The 22,615-nt window shown below is 34.7% G+C and overlaps 1 protein-coding gene across 1 annotated transcript in view; it reads right to left on the bottom strand.

The window, feature by feature from the left end:
* Positions 1 to 22,615, bottom strand: part of LOC138692793 (flagellar attachment zone protein 1-like) — a 26,292-nt gene extending 3,677 nt beyond the window's left edge. Inside the window, exons 1-5 of the mRNA XM_069816048.1 lie at positions 22,287 to 22,615; positions 21,944 to 22,126; positions 21,606 to 21,788; positions 11,464 to 11,589; positions 8,138 to 8,254 (exon numbers count right to left, since the gene is read on the bottom strand). Of these exons, the coding sequence (XP_069672149.1) occupies positions 8,138 to 8,254; positions 11,464 to 11,589; positions 21,606 to 21,788; positions 21,944 to 22,126; positions 22,287 to 22,307 (630 nt within the window). The 5' untranslated portion in view covers positions 22,308 to 22,615. The remainder of the gene's footprint in view (positions 1 to 8,137; positions 8,255 to 11,463; positions 11,590 to 21,605; positions 21,789 to 21,943; positions 22,127 to 22,286) is intronic.

The raw sequence follows: 22,615 nt of genomic DNA, 5'->3' as shown, positions 1-22,615 counted from the left end.
ATTGTCTCTAAAGATAATTGTTTAATTATTTCAGTGTTTACTTCTGATTTCAGTATTTCTTCTGTTAAATTTAGATTATATTCTATATTTAATATAGTTAAAGGGTTTGGCTTAATTTGTTAGTTTTCTTTTAAATTCGGGATATTGATTTTCTGTTTTAATTCTTGAACAATGAATATGAAACTTTTTTGAGTTTTCAATCTACAGAGAGGACTGTATGAATGCCAATTATTGTTTCCTGGTAATTTGATAAGTTTTTCATATTGAATCAGTGCTTTTTCTTCTATTGTCATTTTGATGCTGTTGGTATTAGTGAGGAATCTCATAGAATCTATTGGAGCTGTTTTGATTCCACCAGTAAATGTTCAAGCAATGTAAAATCCCGAATTAGTTCTGAGACTATACACAACTGACAATGCGTCGAAAGAAATTCGATATTAGTTCAGAATGCGTTCTGAATTGCTTGCTGGAACAAACCTATTAGAAACTTCGCCTTATTTCATATGAAAAACCAATCCCAAGATCTGTGCTGAAATCCTTAAATGGTTAAAACATAAAGGGGTGGGAATGGAGGGCAGCAAATATTTTTAAAACAACGTGGAACAAACACAACAGGGCTCCTTCTGCAGAGCGAACATAGGCGAATATCTAACTTTGCCATACAGTACTCTGGGGTTACTTTGAACAGAGAGGAAACTTTGAACAGTTTTTCAGAAAATCATATTTAGGTTTCTACATGCTGCACTTGTTATAGATGGAGGTAAATTATCATAAAATCATTCTCATACCAAATTTACCTCCATCTATAACAAGTGCAGCATGTAGAAACCTAAATAAGATTTTCTGAAAAAATGTTCAAAGTAACCCCAGTTTACGGTACTCGACAAACTTGAACCAAACATAGTGCCTGTAATGCATGACACTAATACACACAATGTTACTGCATAAAAAATTCATACCGATAAATACGATTTCGTGGAAATTATCACAGCCACAAATTTCTATTTTGTTTTTAGAAAATAGGACATGCACAAACTGTATTACATGCCTTATATAAGGAGTATAAGGAGCTAAGTTTAGCAGAGGGTGAGAGTGGGTGCCCCTCACATACACAATCATGCACATACACATCCACGCACACATGCACACACAAATAACCGGGAAAGAAGGAACTACTATGTTCTATAACAACTGAACTGACCAATATTGGCCATGTACGAGTGTTGCTGAGCTGGAAGTATGAAAAGAAGCACAACACAACCTCATTCTTTATTGATCAGTCACACAGTATCGAAACTCTAAACACAATCACCATCACTGCACTAGTTCAATCAGATGAGAAACTAATAACAGATAATGTGGTGAATTTTGTCAAGAAAAAAAAAAGTCTTATTATTCCAATGAAGAGAACAAATTGAAAGAGTCAGAACACCCACAGAGAAAAGTGAAATAATAATAATCATCAAGAAGGTAAGAAAAAAGAAGCATGTGTATCTCTCTCTCTCTTTTTCAAGAGCACAGATTATTCGAGAGATTATTAAAAAAATCGTATTTCTTGATTTTTATAAAAAAAACATTTTCCTACCTGGAGAAAATACACAGAATAGGCAATGCAAACATATGTAAATGTATGTCTGCAGTCCTTTCACCACATCAGTAACTACTATACAGAGTGGAAGTGAAATAACCCTGCAGATTGAAAGGGGCGATAGATACACTAAAAGGAATAGAAAACCATTACTACGTTTTGTGATTAAATGCACGGTTAATTAGAAAATTAAGTTGGAAATGTTAGCAGTCTGGCAATATCACCGCCAACATACTAATCTTTCTTCTAGTAATAAAGATGTAAGAGTTCAACGACCTCAGGTCTGTCTGTGTATGTGAGCATCTTTCTCTCGCTATGAGGTTGCAATCTATTCGCAATGTTTAGTGGCTTGAAATTAAATTTACACGAAAACCATCTACATTACTGAACTACACCAGAAGGATAAATTACTCTTTAATAGATTTTCTATGGCCAAACATCATTACAATAATAAAAACTGATAGTTTGAGATGGGCTGGACATTTGGCAAGAATGGAAAATTCACGACCAACTAAAAGAGTCTTTTCATATAATCCAGGAGGACAGAGGACTAGAGGAAGATCGAGAGCTAGATGAGAGGATGCTAAAAATATTGGAGTCCGTAACTGGACTGGTACAGCAAAAAAAAAAAAAAAAAAGAGAGGCGTGGCAAAGACTTCTTGGGACAGCCAGGACTCTTGACGGGTTGTAGCACTGATGATGATATTTTCTATATAAAAAAACACATCACATACACCCATTCGCGAATGCAGAGAGAACCATATGAACATACGGAAATAACTGTCCTGGGAAAATTATTCATATCATGTGCCTTCATTATGAAAACCATATACAGAACTGTTGAGGAAAGCATGCTTACAAGTACCGGTATTGCAAATTAAGAGCACAGATACAAAAACAGCAAGATTTATTAATTCTGTAACTTGACATCTCTAACAGGAGTCAATTTATTTCATGAACTTACAACATTCTAAACTTCTAAATGATCAAATGCAGACTACAATTAAAATGTATTAAAACTTATCTGTAGAACAGAATAATGAAAATTGGCCAAAATATAATATAATATAATATAATATGACATGATATGATATGGTATGGTATGGTATGGTATGGTATGGTATGGTATGGTATGATATGATATATGATATGATATGATATATGATATAATATAATATAATATATTCTGGTGTCGTCACTGTTATCATGGCTAGTTGTTGACAAATCTGAATGCTCTAAGGACTGCGTTTCTCAAACTTTTTTTAAGTGGGGACCACTTTTTAGGTCAGAACAGTTCTGCGGACCACCTTACTCTTGTTCCCTTCAAAAGAAAATTTATCACTTTCATAGCATATTTTAATACCAGTATACTTATATTTTAAAATTGAATTAAGGTTCACTACTTTGGTCCTCTGTTATGAATTCGGGTAGTCCCTGGCTGGGTTACAGGCGTGGCACCAGATGTGCAGGGAAAAGATGTCGAGAAACACCACGTGTATAGTGCTTTAAATCCCTGTTTTGCTGCTGAGAGTAGAGTGGGAAGTCGATAGACAGGTAGGGTAATAATTTCATAAAATGTCTGTACTGGGAGAAAAAGTGAAATTCGATTGCCATGTGTCATTTCCAAACACTTAGATTTTAAGCTACAGTGAGATACGCAATTCGTTTAAATTTTATTTTTCCTTCTGTCTTTTCTGAAGGACCATGAGGGCAGATCTCGAGGACCACAGGTGGTCCACAGACCATAGTTTGAGAAACACTGCTCTAAGGCTAATTAAAAAAAAAACAGATTCTATTAAGTACATTTTTGGGTGTATTATACGTACTTATTCCCCTCCGCATCTATCTATTTAGTTTGTTCCCAATCTCACCATTCACTTTAATGCATTCTGCTAATAGCTTCATTGCCAGATGCAAGGCACTAGACAACAACTTTGACTGCATTGCTTTTAGATAAGGACATTTGGGTCAATGATAATACCAAGTACTGTTCTTGCCTTTACTAAATAGCTTTCATGAACATAATTATATGAATTTTATTCCATGAACTTCAGCAAATCAAGCAGACATGCCAAATGTGAGGTGCCATGCTCATAAATCTCTTGTACATGCTCTCATTTCTTCGATCATGCCAGAATACGTATCTTACAAGTACTTTTGTACAGTCTTATATACTGTAATTTTAAATGTGCAAAATATACACCTTTCCATCCATTCTTTGAACAGGTGCTGAGTGTTACACATACGAAGTCATGCAAACATAACATATGAACGTGTTTCTTACATAAATAACAAAATATAAGTGCTTTGTGTTCAACATTTTATTAAAATATATTACTCACACAGACCTATATGTTTTAACTGTGATTCCCTTTCTTCAAGTTCAGCCAATGCCTCTGATAACTGAGGTTAGTGGAGAAAAACAAATAATAATTAAGCCACTCGCATATTAGTTAACTGTGACAAGTAGATTGGGATCTTGTAAGCAATTTACTGATACCTTATTATAATATAAGCCTTAGTGAAGGATATATGCTGACAGAAAGCAGGGAGTTAAACCTCTTTGTGCAGAATACTAGCTGTCTATAAATAAGCTGAGGCATTTTAAAAATCATGAAATCTATTAATAATAAAAACGTGTCTCAACTGTCATCCAGGCTTCCATGATAGACAGCATCTAGCTATTTAAAGTGTAAAAACATTTACTTTACTTTATTACACTGAATTGCGTGCAGTAAACATACAAGTTGAAAAAATGGCATAATACGTTGTGCTGTTATTTTTGTTTACTAGAGCTATGTACATGGAACAATAACAAATCAAAATCATTAATGATGGTGTCGGTTTTATGTCTATAAGAAGCTGCATTCTTCGAAGGCATATTGTCTCTCTCTCCGTTTTTTTACTTTATTTCCTACTTTGTTCGCCAGATGCCTCTGCAGTTTCACTATTGTCCTACATAAAAAAAGAAAAACTTCAGTCTCCAACCAACCAACATCTTGTTGCACTGAAAGTCTATATGACCGGAGATCAAGCTGACTTGCTTTTGACTCCTCCTTTAATTTATAAACACTTTGAAATTGTTCATTCTAGTTCTTCAGTCCTTGATGCTAATCCATGATGAATTTATAAAAGATATGGCTGGTATAACTTGGTTTTTATTGTTTATGCTTGATGATTAAACTTCTGTAGCAGAGGATTTGGATGATTTTTCAATGTTTCTATAAATTTGAGCTTTAAATTTTCCGAAAACTCTTCAATTGATGCTATGTCCAAAACTTCATGCAAAAATTTATTGGATGTTGTGTAATCAGCTCCAGCAATTCTGCGCAGAACTGTTCTTTGCATTCAGTCTCAATCGAGATGTTGGCATGCAGAGGCATCTATCTCCACAGAGATGAACTTTGTAAGGAGAAAAGTCCGTCAGTAATTTGGTTTGGATTATAGTTCATTTATATCTATTACAGGGGAGTCCTCATTTTAATTCCCTTTTGAAGAAAACCATACAAAGATTAGATTAACTGAATTTGAAACCCGTGTGCTACAGAACTGATGATGAATATAATAACAATCTGAGGAATGAGGATGACTTCAGATAATGTTATTAAATCTGGTCCATACTTTATATTCATAGATGAGGACCTCACCGGAACGAATTTTTCTTCAATAATAGATCAATCTGATCTCTTTATGAATGCTATGAACTTACAAAATTGATGAATTTAAAGCGATAATTATTGTTAATATTATTATTATTGCCATATTTAATAATGCTGCATCAACTACTAAGTCATTTTAGCATTGATAGAATTGGTGCTTTGTGAGATTATATTTGGCTAAGAACTGAAGTCTTGAATAAATGAAAGAATAAACAATGCAAGATCTTTTCCAGTATAAATTTTAACAGTGTTGTATGGGATTAAAAACTACATCCTAAACAAAAGCAAATACTAAGGCTGGGTGCACACACAATCAGATACGGCATGGTGCGGTTCTTTGCAACGCGAAATTTTGCTTTTTAGTGTTTCACAACACCTCGCGACAGCTTAACACCACAGTCTAGTATATACAGTCACGAAGCTCAATACCTAGGGAATATGCATCCATAGATAGTTGCTAACCACTAGGATCGCTAATATCGCCTCATCACAGACAATGAGAAATAGTACCGGCACAGTCTATTGTTCCTAGTACCCTCAACAACTCAAGCTTCGTGACTGTATATACTAGACTGTGTTAACACTGTCTGCAAGCGGCAACTGATGTGCTGGCTGTGTGGGTTAGGAAAACTGGTCTAGGCTAGAAAATGGCGTCAATGAATAAGGACTGTCTATTGTATTTGGTTATTATTTCCTAAGAATGCCTAATACAATTGGAAGAGTCTTAAAATTAAATACTACGAATGTAGTGCACAAACGTCATTTTGTATGTTTATTACTACTTCACGAGTCACAATAATGAAAAATATATTAAATCAATAATGAGTGATACAGTAGTATAGAGCAGAGAAGTAGATCTACTACAAATTATTATTATTCATTATTATTCACCTGGTTCTTTCATCTCATTTGGAATTTCCTTCTACATTTCAGAAACCACATCATTGTCGTGATATTTTTTCAAAGTGGGATTGTACAGAACATATCCTTCCTGTACTAAACAACTAATTTACCCGCATCGAGCTCCATTCTGAATAATGTGCACTACACAATAATAGTATCTGTAGATTGTGGAAGCTTGCAATCATGGATATGGCTATCCACGCATGCACAGTATGCTGCAGTCAACAAGACTGTCTGCTTGTGACCAAGTTCAAGCAGTCATCCAATGTTGTCTCGCTGTGTCTGCTTGCGACCGTTGCACCACATCTGATTCTGTGTGCACCCTATCATAAGAAATCAACGGGAGACAAGTACCAACAGACAAACTGTAGCATCGCGTCTGATTCTTTGTGCACCCAGCCTTATAATGTGACAGTACTGTTACATATGGAACAGAAAACTGCATTTGAAGTCAAAGAATCAGAACTACGGCACATCCCAACACTGAGAACTGCTCTCTGCCGAGCATAGGATGAGAACTGTGGAATTATTTTATGCTAGTAGGGAAAAAATAATAGTCTATGAGCCAGAGAAAAAACTTACACGAGAGAGGGAATTTCCTTTCCCATCACCATTCCATTTGATAAAAAAACAGATTGACATTAAAAGTGTATACAGAAAGGAAACACAATTCGGTCTGAAAGCAATAGCTATAAATATGATCACAAAGTAATGCGAAAACAATGTATAAGGCTGAACCCACTGTTGACCCATCAACATAAGAAAGGCGACATCCCTAAATAAATAACCGAAAGTGTTTACTTGTTCAATTATATTGTTATTAATACAAATTTTGCTTCGTCTTGGATATCTCCAGGTCCGGGTATTTATGGACATCTCGAAAATCACGACATAATAGATACACAATAGATTTTTTACTAATCTTTACGAATTAAGTGATTCTGATTAATAATATGCAGATAAAATAATCGCGAAATAGAGTTCTAATAGCGAAATATGAACACATTCGCGAATTATTACTATTGTGTTGTTTTATAGCAAATTTCATATTCTGAGTTTTTTCGGATTTTTTTTTCACTTGAATTTGTTATATATCCAAATATGCTACATTACATGGTATTCCAGGTGTTCTGATTACATTAGTGAACTCGAAAGACGGAGAATTCAACATTTCACTAATAATTTGGAAGTGTTAATTTGAGGGCTGCAAGTTTTTTTCGTTTTTAATGAATGTGTATTAAATACAGTCTCAATCCAACAAATATTGTCTACTGGCCATACTGCACCTTTATCAGAATCCAACGAACCTTTAATGTTAATTATTTGGAAAGTAATATTCATACTGAGTTAATACTCCAATTTCAAAATAATTGTATTTTCCAAAATTTCCATCAATCTCCACCAAGAGTACAAATCAATCTCCAACAATCTTCGCCAACACTAAAATTAAAAAACATAAATGATAAAATTAACCTCCATAAATACCTTGCCCCTGGATATTTTCCTTTATTTTCATATACCATTTGTAACAACTTTATGTAAACTGTGTGCTGAATATTGAAAGTCTGATTCTGACTGGCTACCAACATCTGATCACACACTATGTAACAAACGAAATAAACTAACACTTTCCATAATACTGTAACAGCTGTATTCGAGTCACTATTGAATTTCACAAACCAAATTAAACATTACAAGAAAAGGAGAGATCAGATGAAATAAAGATATTATATAAGTCATTCTTATATTTTGTATTAACCTGGGAAGGACCTTTATTATTATTTTAAAATTTAGCTAGCATTGACATGCATTTTTCTTTTCTGCTAGACCATGCCTCGATGAGTCAGAAATGTTTGATACCAAATAACAAAGTATTATTCCCTTACCATCAACACACACTGTACTTAAACAGAAGTTAATATCATACAACTCACTAAAATCAATGTGTATTCAGACAAAGAATTACATGTTAAACCAATCTACGCACCTTGAATGCAAGTCTCTCGTTATCCAACTCGAGCTGTCTGGAAGCCTTTTCTAACAACTGCACACGGTCACACATTTCTGCAACTTCTCTGCGCAGTACTTCTTTTTCAGATGATACCTAAATATGAATGCACAATAATGAAGGAAATAAGTTCTATTTATATGCTAAACTGCAAAATTGTGAAAGCGACTCAGATGGAAAAAATTAGCAAATCCTATTTCTGTGGTTTAACCATAAACCTACAAAAGGAATGTTATTTTCTGGACCTATAACTCAAGAAAACACCATATTATTAGCAGAGTTGTTAGAGGAAGAGTTTTTAGTCATAGCCCACGATTATGATGATACGGAATATATGAGTGGAAAATTCATGGAAGAATATAGCCTAATCAATGGGGATCAAAAATACATTTGGAAAAATTATTTTATATGCATGTCGTGAAGAAACAAAAAATTTAACTTTGGAAAACGGAAAAAGCTGTATCGAAGGCTGTGATGAATATCAGTATTTAGACATCAAAATCAATCAAAATGACAGGCAAAAGATTGATATAAAACATCCGATACAGAAAGGAAAATCAGCAATAGCAATATTGGAGTGATTGGGGTATTGTGGGACAAAAATATAACAAAAGATACCAAACTGCAAATTTATAATAAATTATTCGAAGTACTTCAACATAAAGAGCAGAAACATGGCAGTTGAAGAAAAATATTATTTTTAAACTGCTTAGTACAGAAATGGATTATTCAAGACGGTTCACAAGACATTCTAAATTGGGAAAAATTAGAAATGAGGCAATAAAAAGAGGAATGAACGTTCCAAATTCAATTTTACTTACTTACAAATGCCTTTTAAGGAACCCGCAGGTTCATTGCCGTCCTCACATCGGTCCCTATCCTGTGCAAGATTAATCCAGTCTCTATCATCATATCCCACCTCCCTCAAAACCATTTTAATATTATCCTCCCATCTACGTCTCGGCCTCTCCAAATGTCTTTTTCTCTCCGGCCTCCCAACTAACACTCTATATGCATTTCTGGATTCGCCCATATGTGCTACATGCCCTGCCCATCTCAAACGTCTGGATTTAATGTTCCTAATTATGCCAGGTGAAGAATACAATGCATGCAGTTCTGCATTGTGTAACTTTCTCCATTCTCCTGTAATTTCATCCCTCCTAGCTCCAAATATTTTCCTAAGCACCTTATTCTCAAACACCCTTAATCTCTGTTCCTCTCTCAAAGTGAAAGTCCAAGTTTCACAATCATACAGAACAACCGGTAATATAACTGTTTTATAAATTCTAACTTTCAGATTTTTTGACAGCAGACTAGATGACAAAAGCTTCTCAACCGAATAATAACAGGCATTTCCCATATTTATTCTGCATTTAATTTCCTCCCGAGTGTCATTTATATTTGTTACTTCTGCTCCAAGATATTTGAATTTTTCCACCTCTTCAAAGGATAAATCTCCAATTTTTATGTTTTCATTTCGTAAATATTCTGGTCACGAGACATAATCATATACTTTATCTTTTCAATTTTAGTTTTGTGAAATATAAGTAGTTAGAATGGTATGGGCATATTCGATAATGTCAGATCAAGAGCTTCAGAGAAAAATTCTAGACTGGATATCATCTGGAAGAGGAAAGAAAGGTCGTCCCAGAAGCAGTGCTATGCATGATTAGGTTCATGTGCTTTCAATTGGAGACCTCCGGTTACCTCCGAATGATACAGCAACAACTTTCCTTTGAATAAGACAGGAGGTTGTATATTTGTGCTGTGGCCCAGAGGAAAGCTATGGCACATGTCAGCTATACTTAAGTGGAGAAAGTACATACAAAAAAATGCATGCATATCAATACTATAGCATATTTCTCTAGCTACCAAACATAATATCCATGGATTATATGAATAGAAAGCATGTTATCCAAAATAGCTCCACCCAGTGGCGGACGGTGAATTTGAAAGTTGAGGAGGCCAAGACGTGAGTGATGAGAATATAAAAATATAAGGCCTGTGACGTACCTCATTACCAAGTGCAGAATTTATAGGTTTTAAGAAACTAAAATTAGATTTTCCAATCTATGTTTTAGGATTTTAAATCTTATGTTTTGGAATTTATACGATTTTACAGGGAAAAAAATAAAAATAAACACACTGTTAATATATTACAATGGCTTGGTACAGATTGCTTTCTTTAGGACATTTTAAGTCCTAACCTACGAATTAGGTCTTTTTAGGTCATATTAAATTTAAGAATGTTACTTGTTGTTACATAAAACGAATAAGAAAAGCAATATTTCGAGAGTAACGAGATAGCAACAAAATTGATTCGGAACTAAGAATCTGGGGTTTGCTCATTACTATTACATAGCCTACTTGTACAACAGATTTACTCGACTCATCAATTAGATTACATCATACTGAACAGCTGGTACTAGAAGAAGCTAGAGACAAATCTGCATTTGTTTCCAAACTCTCGATATATTTAACATACTGTGCACATAAATTTCATAACACGAAAGAAAAAAATGACAGGAACACCCGCAAACAAGAAAAAATCTACCAACATAAAAGAAAACTTTTACGCAGGGAGAGAAAACAAACAACACGTGACTCAATTTTCTAAAATCAAGGAGAAAGAGAGAGAGCTTCTCAATGCAGCCGAAAAGCAGTCGTAACTGTAAGCAGTACAGTTGTCAGCGGTGGGTAGGACATCTCCAAATTCGGCTCTCCTCATGCGTTCTAGTTAAGTTTAAACACTCCGCTAACCAGCTATCTTATTGGTTGAACTGCTGTTGTCATGGTTACCGGGGAGTAGCGTCATGTAGCTGTCTCCTCTCTCCTGCTCTCGCATAGACACTGCAGAATGCTAGATGTCGACTATACAGGTTACAGCGCTGTCTGTTATTTTTCAGTACGAATTATTTGTGCTATCTACAGTATAGCGAGCGGGCATCACCAACTGCATGTGGTCGACTTGACATAACTTACATCTTAGTCGTAGTGAATAGTAAAATTAATATAAAAGGAAAAATGTTTCGTAATTTGTTATAACTTATCTGTGATCTTAATTCAGCTGGCATTAATAGGGTCATATTGTCTTCTGGTAAAATATTAGGGAAGGCACAGCCTCCCTTGCCTCCCCTGAAAATCTGCCGATGGCTCCACCCCGTTTATTTCGAATTAATGGGGTTCTACTATATGTTTCAACATTTTGTTTTCTTTTACATTAACTTTACATATTACAGAATTTAACAATTTTAACGAAAAAATATATTTACATTAATATGTTGAGATACAAAGATATATCAGACCTTGATTATTTCAGATAATAAATCCCCTTCTTTGCTCAATCCATTTACACCGTTGGAAATTTTTAGTTTCTTCAATATCTCTATTTCTTCCATCAGTTTTGCTCTGTCTGCTATCAGGAACGCCACCTGGAAATAAAGAACATGGACCTACATGTGCGTTTCGTCAGTCATGACTCAAAATCTGCAATCAACAGGTCCGCCAGAAACAATTTCTCATTTTAAAAATGAAATTTACTGGTATAAATTATAAATATGTGTTACTGATGCACAAAGTTTAAAAGCAACATTTAAAAAAGTAATGAAAATACTCATACTTTGAAAATTATGTGCATTAAATGACCACCACTGTTGGTAAATACAACTTTCTATTCGATTTTACATGTTCTCCATTACTTCCTATACCGCACTGAGATGTACTCTTTCAGTCAGAGTGAATGTTGTCCAATTTATGAATGTCTGTTGGCCAATTTGAATAAACTCTGGAGTTTAGAAAATCCCATAGAAAGAAAATCACATGAAAATAAATCAGATCTGGGCTACCATTTTAAATTGCCAAACCAAGAGATAATATGATCTGAGAATATTCTTCTCAAAGTTTTCATAGATGCTCCGACTTTGTGGGTGTTGATCCATTCTGGTGAATCCACAGTCACTCAATGTTGATATTCTTTGTGAAGGCCCATTCCCACTTAGTGGAATCGAATCAAACAGAATTTCTCTTCTCAATGTATTTAAATAGAAGATAGCAGAAAGTGGCTCGTCGAATCGAACCGAACAGAATTCATAAGTTAGAATATTTATTCCATTGCCAGGAAGAACTTCTTGTTTGGGGTATGATAGTTATGTTCTGTTGAAGCCTGTGGAAAAAAAGAAATGAGCCATATCCATTTTTGGTAGCATAATTTGTTTATTGAAAGTTATTGCTGAAATAGTATGTACAGAGAAAGTTACAATTCAATAATATGGACGAAGAAAAGTTAATAAATTTTGTTCAGAATTATCTGCTATTTTACGACAAAACACAGCTGTACTACTGTAATAATTGTGCCCATGATAATGTTTGAAGCGAAATAAGTAAATTAATGGAAACATCAGGTAAAAATTAAAATCCGAAAAAGCACTATAGAACGAAATTTTGTTTTGTCTCTCATAAGATAGTAGTCAAAGTATAAAATTCTTCATGTATGTATCTAGTTAAAATATCATGAATTCAGTATTTCCTTTTCTTATTTTCGATATTTATTTCTTATTTTTCCGACCCTTCACATAGCTATGCTAAAACTATTATGCGATTCATTTTAACTATAACACGATTGGTTCGGTTAGGTTTGATTTGATTTGATTTGTTTCGCAGCAACAGAAATTTCGTTTCGATTCGGTTTAATTCCACTAAGCAGGAGTTGGCCTTAAGCAGTTCTGTGCTCACCAATTCTTGTAACATTATCATATATCAGTCTGTTGTAACTGTGGCAGAGTTTTTGTTGTCGTTTGTAGGTAATACGAGACTCTGTATCATGTATCACAAAATTATCATGAAGCAGTCTTTCGCGAAAATGACTAGGATTTTCAGGAGCCCAGTAATTAAAACCCTGTATGTTTAAATACCCACTTAAATGAAACCGAGGCTTGTCAGTTATCACAAGATTGTTCAGGAAATCTGAATATTGATTCATCATCTGCAAAAAGGTGAATATAGAAATTTCGACAAGTTCCTAAATCTCGTGACAATAGTTCCTTCAACAATAGCACCTTATATAGGCCTATGTAGGTGAGAGTCTTGGTAAAATATATGGTTCGAAATGTTGAAGACTTACAAATGACGAATAACAGAAAACTGTGAACTATACCATGAAGCACATCTTAGGGTACGTGCAGACAGAAGTATTTTGTTGTTCGACAGTCGTATCACTGAAAATGAAACGTTATTTCAAATTAGGATTTATTTATTTTTATTATTGGTTTAGGTGTATTAATTTAAGTAAAGTTAATAGAAGATTTTAAATTACACTGTTTAGATGTAAGATTATTCCTTAGCAGTGACAGAAAATATAGTGACACGTCTATCACTGGGTGACTGTCGAAACACTTAAAACAGGTTTGAATATGTTTGAAATATTGCTCATTCAACTTTTAAGATTTCGTATATTTCGGAATAACTTTATTGTAACAGAAGTTGGAGATTAACGTAATATTTTAACACTATTACAAAGCAGGAAATTTGGTCAATGTTATGAGAGCTTACGTTACGGTGCAAAAGACAGACATCAGAAGTTAACAGACCTTGTCTCTTATTACAACTTATGAAGTTCATATAGACAATCATACCTTCCCCTGAATACATATGCAAGATTTCCATTACGAAATGGTGCTGCCTAACTTTAGAATTTGGAAATACAAAATGTATAGCTATGTAGCACAACAATGCACGTATCAAAATGTCTACAATTATTAATACAAAATTAAGATATCTTGATTACACAACTTTTAACACTATTATACCACTTGAATACAATATATAACTTTCACGTGTTAAATAGAATTAAGTTATAGATGCCAAATTGACTAGTTTCAGTTTGGGAGCCACCCCCCACCGGGGGTGAAGACACCAGAAGACGTAAGACCATGACCACAGCATTTCTGAAGATGCTCTCAAGTCGAAACTAGTCAACTAGGTATCTGTAACTTAGTTCTATTTATCACGTGAAAGTTATATATTGTATTCAAGTGATATTATGAGGTGCGTCCATAAAGTAACTTTCCCACTCGTCCCACAGCTAGCAAACCATATGTTGCGCGAAGCGACTGCATGTACGTGACAGAGTAATGTCCTGGCATGGCGCATGCGCTAGCGGAACTTCCCGAGTGCTCTCAGTAGCTTCGTTGCATTGGTTGAAGATGGACGCTCCTATTCCAGCTCCCTCCGCATGCGAAGTGCGGTCAGTGATAAAGTGTTTGAATGCACAGGGCATAGCACCGATTGAAATTGATCGTCAGCTGTGCCAGGTCTACGGGCCTAACGTCATGAGCAAGCAGATGGTGCGTTGCTCCACAAGGTCGTCTGTGATGATGGTTGGCCTCCCACTGCGCTCCTCGTCATGCACGTTTTGGCGTCTTGCTGAAAATTGTCTACAGCAGCAACGCACCACCTGCTTGCCCATAGATCTGGCACAGCTGATGATCAATTTCAATCGGTGCTTTATCACTGACCACACTACACATGCGGCGGGAGCTGGAATAGGAACGTCCATCTTCAACCAATGCAAAGAAGCTACTGAGAGCACTCGGGAAGTTCCGCTAGCGCATGCGCCATGCCAGGACATTACTCTATCACGTACACGCAGTCCCTTCGCGCAACATATGGTTTGCTAGCTGTGGGACGAGTGGGAAAGTTACTTTATGGACGCGCCTCGTAATACAGAAACTTAATTATGGAGGTCGAAAAGCGACCTGCTCTGTATGCCATGGCATCACCAGAGTACAGTGATAGAAATACGAGGATAAAAAAGTTGTGGGAACAAGTTTGTGAAGTGAATTGAATAAAAATATCTTAACTAATGATTACTGCCAATCTTTCTTCTGGACTAACAGGCAGGTTTCCTCATATTTGTGCTCTAATGTGTAATCTTTGGTCCAACTAAAGTAGAATCTTGTTTAAAGAGTTAATAGATATTCTAAAATAATTAAAGAATTTAACAGGATGAGCTTCCAAATTAGATATATTTTATGAAACTGACCCTTCAATAAATACCTACTGCTTGATGAAAGGATGCACTCAAAATCGCCTTTGGTTGACAATATCCAACACAAAGAACCGAGATGCATGCTAACTCAATGAAGCCCATTATGACAACTACTAAGGTTTTCTGTAACAGTTTCCAGTCTGTGTGTACACCATAGACTACCATCTGCACATACCCTTACTCTAGCAATATTTCCTGCAGATGAATTGTACGTGTATAACCAGGTGGAATTTTCTTTGATATAAATGCTATTGTTCCAAATTGATGAACCCACCTTGTGACTGTCTTCTGATCTGAAACTTGTCTGTTCCTGTCTATGTTACAACAGAATCATCACTCTTTAAAACATCTTTCTGTAGCAAAGATGCAGGAGCGAATGCTAGTCACGAAAGTTAGGCTTGCTCTTTTATTCATAGGGAAGATGGGAGGATATAATAATTCATAATTAATAAAAATAATCAGACCCACATAAATAATTTATTTTATAATTATGAAATCATTATGAGTCATGGATCATATTCGCTTATCAGATGTAGAAGTTCGATATAATATAACAAACATGACCAACAAAACAGTTTATTTAGTTTTTTGGACCCTGCCAACCAATACACATTGTTGTATTGAGCTGCACTGAACGAGCGCACATATTCTCTATAATGTCTGTCTTCTCTTGAATAGTCTTCGGGAAAATGGATTTAATAATAAGGTTTCAGTAACACACAATTCCGAACTCATTGAAATACTTCAAATTAATGTTTAAGAATTAATAATGCATGCAGCAGCTAACACATGCATTCCACTCATACATTTACATTGCACTCGCAAATCACAGCACATTCCCGCTGTCAATACTGCTCTGTGCAATGTTAAATAGTCGTTGGTGTAGCTCTCGGACCAGAGCTTCAAACAACACATAACAGAAGCATGTGCACCTTGGACGGACCAAGGAGGAAGGCATTTGCGCGCGCATCATATTCTCGCTGTTTCTACGTCTTTCCTGTAGCTCCGAGAAACGAGCAAGCGTTGCGATACTTGCGGTGTGCAACCTGTGGATGGTATTACGCCTATACAGTATTCCAAAAATCGAAATAAATTTTAATGTATGTAACGCCATTTTGAGAAATACACATTCTACGAAAATATTGGGCTTGCGCAGCAAGCATAGCATGCCCTGAGAAATCGCCCCTGCAAAGATGCAATGATCACTCGCCCAATATTCCACTGTAACTAAAATACTTTGAACTGCATTGAACAATGGAACATATTTAAATGTATGTGTGGTCAAACATCTCATCTAGAACAGTCCGGGTTTCAAAATGAGTAATTTGTTTCTGGCGGATCCTGTGCTACTGTTACAATTTACAACATAAAAATCTATATGACATAGTGCAATATGTACTTTGTGCTGTTTCATAATTGAAGACCTCCTTCGAATAAGGGTGTAACCAACAACTCTATAATACGCGTTGCAGGATAAAGGAAAATAATTTCAGGGGCATATTTCGTTAGTCCTATATTTACTAGCAGAACTATTTGATTAATCAAGAATACAAATTTATTCAGTTATTGGATGCATTCATTTATTGTTATAAATGAATGCTTCAAAATTACTTTTTCAACCGAAGTCACATAATTAATAATTATATATAATAATAAATTTTCAGTCAAATACACTTTTCAATTTGTGAGGTCAGACAATCTGTTACATCACATTATTTAGTACGAAGTCACTAATATTTTCGACTTTAAAAAGTCATCTTCAGGTGCATGAGATGCAAACAATATTGATATTAACTATGTGAAAATGTTAAATATAATGTAATAATTTTAAAGGAGATGGAGAAGCTGTGATGCAAATGCTGTTGGTGGGAGAGCACGCAGTCTAATTCGTCGTGGTGAATGCCATAGTTGTATAGTTGTTCAGTTGTTTGCATCCAGACAAGGGGGCGTGTTTCACCAGACGTTACATGTTTTAGACTCATAGTTAAAATCAAACTGTACAAATTTAATTTTAATGATACGATCTAATGAGAATACTTAGCCTTTAATTGTATAAGGTTAATATCATGTTGTGCCTTCTCCTTGTCTTATATACACACGAAAATCTAGCATCAGTGTTCAGCTTTACCATGTACAGTTTACCTCAAGAGGCACGAAATTTATATAATTGTAAATGCCAGTACGTGCATTACTTACCATGTTATTAATTGCTAGATTAACTTATCACCTAATTTTAAATATTGTTTGCATCTCATGCACCTGAAGATGACTTTTTAAAGTCGAAAATATTAGTGACTTCGTACTAAATAATGTGATGTAACAGATTATCTGACCTCACAAATTGAAAAGTGTATTTGACTGAAAAATTTATTATTATATATAATTATTAATTGTATTCACACTTTTCTGAACCAACATGTCTTTCAAATTCGAAGTCACATATTTCATTAATCCGATGTTACACCCTTTTTCGAGGGAGGTCTTCAATTGTTATTACCTTTCAGTTGTTTCATTTGGACCCATTTATATTTCAGTGTCTTTAATTTATTTTATGCTCGACCTTGCCGAAATGTAGTAATTATACACCTGGTAGCAGTCCTTTAATGCATGTCATTAAAGTACACCTATTCATTAAAGTTCAGGTTTTCGATTATTCTTGGATATGCAATCGAAAGACAACGAGAGAAACGTCACGGAGGCTGGAAATCCAATACTTTCGCGTCTGCGCACATCTCACAATTTATGAGCAATGCACAAGGTCACTTCCACTCTTCAGTTAGATACGAATAAAATGAATACTTCTGAATAATTTCAAGTTAGAAATATTGTCGAGCATAAAAAGTCGTATGAAACTTGCCTATAATGGTAATTAAGACGCTCATATGAAAATTATGAAACTCGCTTGCGCTCGTTTCATAAACAAACATACTCGCGTCTTAATTAGTATCATTATATCCTCGTTGCATAATGTACTATTATCTAATACTTGTGTTAGTAACTCCTTGTATTCTGCAAAAATCTATATTATAATGTAGTTTACTATAGAGTGCTTAAGTCAGCTATGAACCCATTTATTTAGTGTACATTATTCACTTATTAATTATTTAAAATTTTTTTACATAAACAATTTTTAACATTACTACGCCTTGAATATTTCGATAGTGTTTTGGGTAAAGGGAGATAAGTCATAAAAGTGAGTTTTGAGATAAATGAAAATTAAACTTCGGACCCTTTTGGAAATAATTTTCTACACAATGAAATACATCAAATGCTAGTATTATTATTATTATTATTATTTTATTTTTTTTTTCGCACGCCCGTTTGTAGAATTTAACTTGTATATTCACCTGAGGAACAAAACTCCAATTTGCACAAAAAATGACAACCCCATTTACCTGAACTCCATCGAATTATGTGCTTCAAATTCCATACATTTGTATTTTTATGTGCTTAAAAAGTGAAAAATATGTGCTTATAAAATTTCAATTGGAAACATTATGTACTTAAAATTGACGAAACATATACTTACAAGTTAAAAAATAGGTACATGCTTAAAATAAAAAAATTATAATTTTTTTTTCTATTTAAATATTATTTTTCTATTTAAATGTTATTTAAATTAAATTATTATTAATACCGCTATTATTTAAATTAAAAATAAATTAACAATGAATATTGGTGAAAATCTCTGGACTATTATTCACATTTAAGCTTTCATAAATCAGTTCTATAATGTATATATCAGAGTTAGAATTCTTTCCAGTGTCAGGTTTGAATTGTGTAAGACACATGAAACATGATAACATGATATTTAAAAAAAATGTATATTACAAAATATGAGTAACATTTCGTTTGTGTCCGCTGAGTTAGTTCTGTGGTAGCGTGTCTGCCTCCAGACTAGCCGACCCAGGTTCGACTCCCGGCAGGGTCAGAAATTTTCGTGTAAAATTTCTAACTCGGAACTAGGAGAGGTGGCAGTGAACATCTTCTAATCACTAAATTGTGCACCAATAGCCTATGCCTGGGTTAAATCCCAAATCTCTCCTCAGTGCATTCGAAGAGAAGATATATGTCACTGTTGATATGGGAACACTAAGCCTGGTGGCCCCCTTGATGCTATTTGACAAGAGTAGGCTACATGCTGGCACCAGATTTTTCTTTTTCTCTTCATCTTAATCATCATCCTCACCTATTCCACACTACATTTGCATATTCACTTACCTTAGTACATGACATAACTCTCCACAGATACGTACACATCATGCATAGTGTGGCCCACTGAAGTGGTATGCAACTTGAAAATGAGTCACAGTCCTGCCATCTATCCGATATATGTCGAACTCGAATCACGCAAGTGAAGTGCGTAGGCATTACATACATACACACACATATACATACATACTGTTTCCACAGGAAAAAAAAGTCTGTATATGAATGTGGGAATCCAAGAATATATTTTCTTCAAAAATAAAGAAAATATGTATTTATAAGTAAATATGCTATACTATGTATTTAAGTATTCTTAATGCCAAAATATGTAAAAAAAAAATGTACTTAAAAAATCTAAATCACCTAATTTGGAAATAATTTTGAACGGGCATATGTTTCACTAGTAAATTAGAAATACGTATTTATAGGGCGACCAGATTAAAATGTTCAAAAGCAGGACATGTAAAGGAAAAAGCAGGACATTCTGAAAAAAAAAAGTCTGACAAGATATTAACCCATTTGATCCCAAGACACTTTCAATGATTGGAATATAAATATTTCAGAATTGATATTAACCCATTTATGCCCAAATTATTTTTTATTAAAAATGGTGTTTCTTATATATTCCTACTTATTGACACATAAGAAACAAAATAAGATGATTATTGGTCCTCTCAAATCATTTACGCCGTAAATAATGCATGTTCCCATTTGGGAACAGTGGGAGTAAAGGGGTTAAATTCTTTTCATTCAATGAGAACAACAAAAACAATAGGCAAACACAATACCAAAGCTATCCATTGTTATTAATCTTACAATTTAATTGTTCATACTTCTGTGAAGAGGAGATGTCTTAAGTAGTTTTGGGGATTTCAATAAATAGGCGTGAAATTCTTTACATATAAAATGCTTCAAATTATACTACACTGTTACAATACCCTTTACTGCTTCTACTGATAGTCTGTTCCTTTCATCTGACCATTGGGTATTGATTAGTGAAAATACCCTTTCAACATAGGCATTATGCGCAATTATTGAAAAAAAAGAATTACTGCAAAGTTTGGAAACACTTAACATTCACAACCTGCTCATAAAATGTAGCCTACTCTACTGAAAATCTATTGTTTCCAAGAAAAATGCTTCATCTTCTTCAAAACAAATTCTTTTAGAGCACAGAATTCATAAATGCATATTTTTCATATAAATATATCAGTCCCCTAACTGCCCATTGTGCAACTCAAACCAAGAAATGGATTCGGAACACCTCAAAATCTGTGCTTCAGTGGCTGGTCATGATACTATCTTTGAAAAATATTGGAGTGCAAGAGGTCAAATGACTTTATTATCAAACGCCTGGCATTACAAAACAACAACAACATATTTTTCATATAATGACAGAAACACATACGGAACTTTCGAACTCAGATTTAAGATAATACCTACTGTATTTCAATATCTGGTAGGCTTACATTATGTTGTTGAAAGGCAGAAAGTCGGACATTTTGGCTTTATAGTAAAAACCCAGCCGGATGCTCACAAAATTCTAAAAAAAAGCGGGACATGGGCCTGTCTCGCAAAATCCGGATGTCTGGTCACCCTACGTATTTACGTAATTATAGAGCCTAACCATTACCACAACATAAAGAAAAGAACGCAAATCACATTACTACAACTCAATTTCTTAAACTAATGGAAAAGAATTTTTTCACATTGATTTGTCTTGACCTTTTGTCTTTTACACACAGAACCAATTCTGATGTACATCTGTCTTGTATAAAATGATGATGCCTATTTTTTTTTTAGTATTCAGGGGTGTATTTCAGTCCTGGCGGCGCCAGTGTACTATTTCTCGAGGCCAGACGACGCCAGGGCACTTTTAATGATTGTCATATTACTGTCAAATTTTACATTTATAAAACGTCATATTTTATTCATATTTAAAGAATTTCATAATGAGGTCTACTCTGCAGACCTAACAACCTCAATATCTAGATTCGAAACCATGTAATTTCGTCTGATATTCCCTAAGTATTACTGAGGAAATTGTGATGAAGATGATGAAGACGACGATGAAGACAACTACTACTGGTATTACCGAAAACCCAGAGCCAGGGCACTTTTTTGTTTATAAATTGGCCTACACTACTTACTGGTTGTATTATTCTAAGACAGGTAATTTATGCAAAGTCTAACCTGTTCACCCAGTGACTCGTCAGCAATGCAGTGCAGCCCACTTTTCTCCAGCAATGTCGCCAGAGTTGCAGTTTGTTGTTGGGAAGACTCAAGCTTCGATCGCAATGATAAAGTCTCAGACTCAAGGTGATCAGCACGCTTCTCTGCAAGGTCCCGAATATGTCCAATGTAGCTCTCCATCTCCTGAAATCGAGGATAAAATAATCATGTATGAGTAACAATCCATGAAATAATGAAATATAATTCAAGAATTTATAATATTATACGAACTAAGGTCTTCCTAAACATGGAAAGAGTTTTCTATCCAAATACTTTTCCAGCACAACACATAAGCCTACCTCCATTTCTTCACTCCTGAGATCACGCAATTTATCCAATTGCCTTCTTGAACTTCGCAAATTGCTCTCTGCATCCACCAACCATCTCCACACATGTAGTAAACGTTCTTCAGAACAAAGAGTAACATAATCCAATCCTTCCTTTTCAAATCGCTGCTGTATCTCATACCATTCATCTTCACACTAGTGTAAACAAAGATGAGGTTGGGTTAGGTTTACGAGGTTACTATAGATTTCCTTAGGTATTAATAGATTCATAGCATAAAAACCATGTACTTTACAGACATAAATAAGATAATATTATCAGTATTACATTGAAAACTACAGTGTTTAGTACTCTTACCTCACTATTTTTTCGACTCATTTCCCCAGCCTATTTGAGGTTCTGGACTTTTAAATTAATAAATACCGTATCTTGTTTCGTAAATAACATGTCGCCGTTTGCTACATAAAACTGAAAATTAATAAACATATACGTCATGGACAGATGTTACCAGTACTTGCAATTTCTCTTCTCTAAGTTTAATGACACTTATTAACGCCCCTCTTAAGATGACGGGGTTTTAAAACAATACACCCATCTTGCTACTCTTAACCCCTCTCCGCCCCCTGCTCAAGATCAGCCAATAGCACACTGCCGGTTCTACGTACACAGCAGACGATTACCGATAC

The sequence above is a fragment of the Periplaneta americana genome, chromosome 1, assembly GCF_040183065.1.
Source record: "Periplaneta americana isolate PAMFEO1 chromosome 1, P.americana_PAMFEO1_priV1, whole genome shotgun sequence".
Classification (NCBI taxonomy): domain Eukaryota; kingdom Metazoa; phylum Arthropoda; class Insecta; order Blattodea; family Blattidae; genus Periplaneta; species Periplaneta americana.
This window is presented reverse-complemented; position numbering and strand designations above follow the sequence as displayed.